This window comes from Amphimedon queenslandica, unplaced genomic scaffold (genome assembly GCF_000090795.2).
Source record: "Amphimedon queenslandica unplaced genomic scaffold, v1.1 AMPQUscaffold_10199, whole genome shotgun sequence".
Taxonomy (NCBI): Eukaryota; Metazoa; Porifera; class Demospongiae; order Haplosclerida; family Niphatidae; genus Amphimedon; species Amphimedon queenslandica.
Window position 1 is genome coordinate 2,311 of NW_003549530.1, and position 3,297 is coordinate 5,607.

General features: G+C 38.1%; 1 protein-coding gene across 1 annotated transcript in view; it reads right to left on the reverse strand.

The window, feature by feature from the left end:
- The window catches only part of LOC109590333 (trichohyalin-like), a 3,257-nt gene extending 1,048 nt beyond the window's left edge, over positions 1 to 2,209 (reverse strand). The window contains exons 1-4 of the mRNA XM_020006248.1: positions 2,177 to 2,209; positions 1,273 to 1,464; positions 702 to 858; positions 4 to 570 (exon numbers count right to left, since the gene is read on the reverse strand). Coding sequence (XP_019861807.1) covers positions 4 to 570; positions 702 to 858; positions 1,273 to 1,365 — 817 coding nt within the window. The 5' untranslated portion in view covers positions 1,366 to 1,464; positions 2,177 to 2,209. The remainder of the gene's footprint in view (positions 1 to 3; positions 571 to 701; positions 859 to 1,272; positions 1,465 to 2,176) is intronic.
- Positions 2,210 to 3,297: the final 1,088 nt, after the last annotated feature.

Here is a 3,297-nt window from a genome sequence, read left to right on the forward strand (position 1 = left end):
GACGTAGCTCCCTATCCTTCTCAAGTATCACAATATCCTTTTGTCGTAATGTTGCTTGATTCTCCTGAAGCTCCCTATCCTTCTGTCGTAATTCCTCCTGATTCTCCTGTAGTAACACCTGATGCTGCATATCTTTCTGTTGTAATGTCTCCTCTTTCTCCTGTAGCTCCCTATCCTTCTCCTCTATTACCTTCTGATGCTCTTCATCCTTCTGTTGTATCAATAGATCCTTCTCCTGCAGTACCACCTGATGCTCCCTATCCTTCTCTTGTAGCTGATGACAATATCTTCTTATTTCTTGCTCTTTCTCTGCTTCTTCTCTTTCCTTCTGCTCCAATTGTTGATGATAAACTTGTGCTTCTCTCTCCTTCTCTTCAAGACTCTTCATAAGAGCTTGTATGGTTTGCTCAATATCGGCTGTATCTCCTTTTCTTGGTTTCTGGTACTCCTCCAACCATATTCTTCTTACTGTCTGTAGTTGCTGCTGATACTTCTTCTTGTATTCTTCATTATTCATACCATTGGTATCTAATGTATCACCTACTGTCCACTCTCCTTTACTGTTAGTAACTAAAATACAATATTAATAATAATTTTAATTAGAGGATGTGGATCTAATGCAACATTAAAGTACGTCAAAGGAAATAATTATAATTAGGTAATTAATAGTATTAATTGGTGGGTGTGGCTAATACACTGACCTAGTTCAGTTAACATAACAATGTTAGGATTAGTGACTAATGTCCATTTGGTATCAGCATAACCTCCAACGGTTATTATCCAGACACAATGAGGACTCATAATGAACACTGAGAGAGAATGAACAAATCTTTTACTAACAGAGTGAGATACATCTAACTGTTAATAGAAATAAATTAATAATTTACATGTATCTCACTGTACAGATCAATTATAGAGCTGTTGCATGGATGTAATCAACGGGGTAGGCAGAGCTTCCTGTCAGCCATCTTGAGTGGCAAGAATGTACACGCAACGAATGGAGAAATTGAAACAAACTGCGATTTTTCATCAAAGAGATATCATACTTCGCTGCAGAATATTATAGAGACTTCTTTACTCAATATCTTCATCTCCTACCTTGCATTAGCCTGGAATGTCAACTGCAGAATTTATTTAAATTTTTTTCTCCATTCCCCCATTCATTCTTGGCCTTCTTGCCACCCAACATGGCGGACAATTTAGCTCAATTTTAGCCGCACCCTCCCGTTGATTACTTCCGTGCAACAGCTCTATTAATAATATCTAACATACCTTTATCCAGGAATGTTGAGTGATGTTAAAGATCCAACAATCATCTAATGCATCTTCATTCTTCTTATTCCTCCCACCACTTATCACTAGCATAGGACAGTCTGATCCAGTTATAATAATAGCACCTGCATGATAGCATCTACCCACAGGCCATTGGTCTATTGCTTCAGGTTTCTTTATACACTGCCAGAACTAATAAATAAAATAACCACACCCATTAACAATGACACTAGTGTGTGTGTGTGTTTCTGTTTCGACCTAACCCTCCAGGTTATGTCTCAGGACCCAGCTACCATAACCGTAGCCTAGCGCTGGGCTTGCACCTCAATTGGAAGTACTGGAATCTTCAAAGCTTAATACATCCATTGACTTAAGAGTCGAAATTAACAGAATATGGGGTTTCCCTTCTATTTGAAAATGCTTATGGGCAAGGGACAGGCAGCCTGGCCTTGAGAACCAGAAATGGCGGGTTAAAGAATCTTTTATGGAGCTCCAACTCTCCCCACACTGCCTGAACCTCACTCAGCTATTGGTTTAACTGATAAGGTGTTTGTGGAACTGAACTCTATGTTAACTACTCCTATGAACACAGTTATAGTTTATGTTACATATAAAGGACACTGTATGCTACATATACTTTGATTATACAGTTAATTTTTGATTGTAAATTCTTCATGACTCCTATCTTTCTTTGCTGCCATCACAAAATGGACAGTAGAGCAAGGAAATGGATCGGAAACGCCACACCACAATAAATAAAATAAAATAATAAAATAACCACACCCATTAACAATGACACTAGTGTGTGTGTGTGTGTGTGTGTGTGTGTGTGTGTGTGTGTGTGTGTGTGTGTGTGTGTGTGTGTGTGTGTGTGCATACATTCAGTACACATAATTTAACATACCACAGTGCTGATTGATATCTCTAATATATTAATATTGTTAGTAGCAGTATTCTTAGCATCATCATCAGTCTCTACTCCACCAAACAGAACAGCTCTAGTGTTGTTGATCTTTTCAATGATAAAGCTACTAGCAGGTGGTATACACTGACCAATGATTGAAGGATTACTCCATTTTCCTAAATTATTATTATTAACATAATTTCAAACAGTAATATAAAATCTTACTTGATGATAGATTATACATTGAGTGCTCATTAGTACGCCATGCTCCATTATATACCTCAATATATTTATGATGAGGTAGTTGTACAGCTGGTTTAGATCCTGCTCCTCCTATCATTAGTAAATGGTGTACTCCATCATGTTCAAATGATATCATTCCACCACCACCTCTCCTCATAACTGGTCTAGTTGCATCAGTTGGTTCTAATTCTCTCCATTGAAGACTAACGGTATCCAGTTGTGTAATACTGTTGTGATAGCAGAAATCATGGCCACAATAGCCCCCGAAATAATACAATTGATCATTTATTGCAGTGCAGCGGTATGAATTCACTGCTAATGGAGGAGTACCAGTAGTAGCTCTAGTGATCCATTGACCAGTTGAAGGAGTAAAGTGCTGTATATTACTAGTGATCCTTCTCATCTCTTCACTATCATGTACTCCAGGTAAACCATCCTGTTCACCAGCCCACACATACAGTGAATCACCTACTGATACAGTGCGGTGAAAGGCTCTTCTCTTCAGTTGATCTATATATCAATGATTGACAGTACATGATACTGGAATAGTAACATTAGGACTTACTTGGAGTAGAGATACTATCTTTATTTTTAGAACTAGCCATTGCAAGCAGCTCCTAGCTGCTTGCTGGCCAGTGGCCACCTACCCCAAACTGGATCACGTGATATAAAAATTGGGTGGGGCTCAATTTTTTGCAAAGCTCAAAGTACAAAATGTGAATTTCTTCAATCAGTTAACTTATTATTGTTTACAGTGCTTAGATATTAATACTTTAAGTACAGTAAAACAAGACAAATATTTATGATCGTGTGAAGGAATCTCTCCCTGTCCTTCAATGTCCCTCCCTCTCTCTCTCATCATTACAAAAATGAAGAGA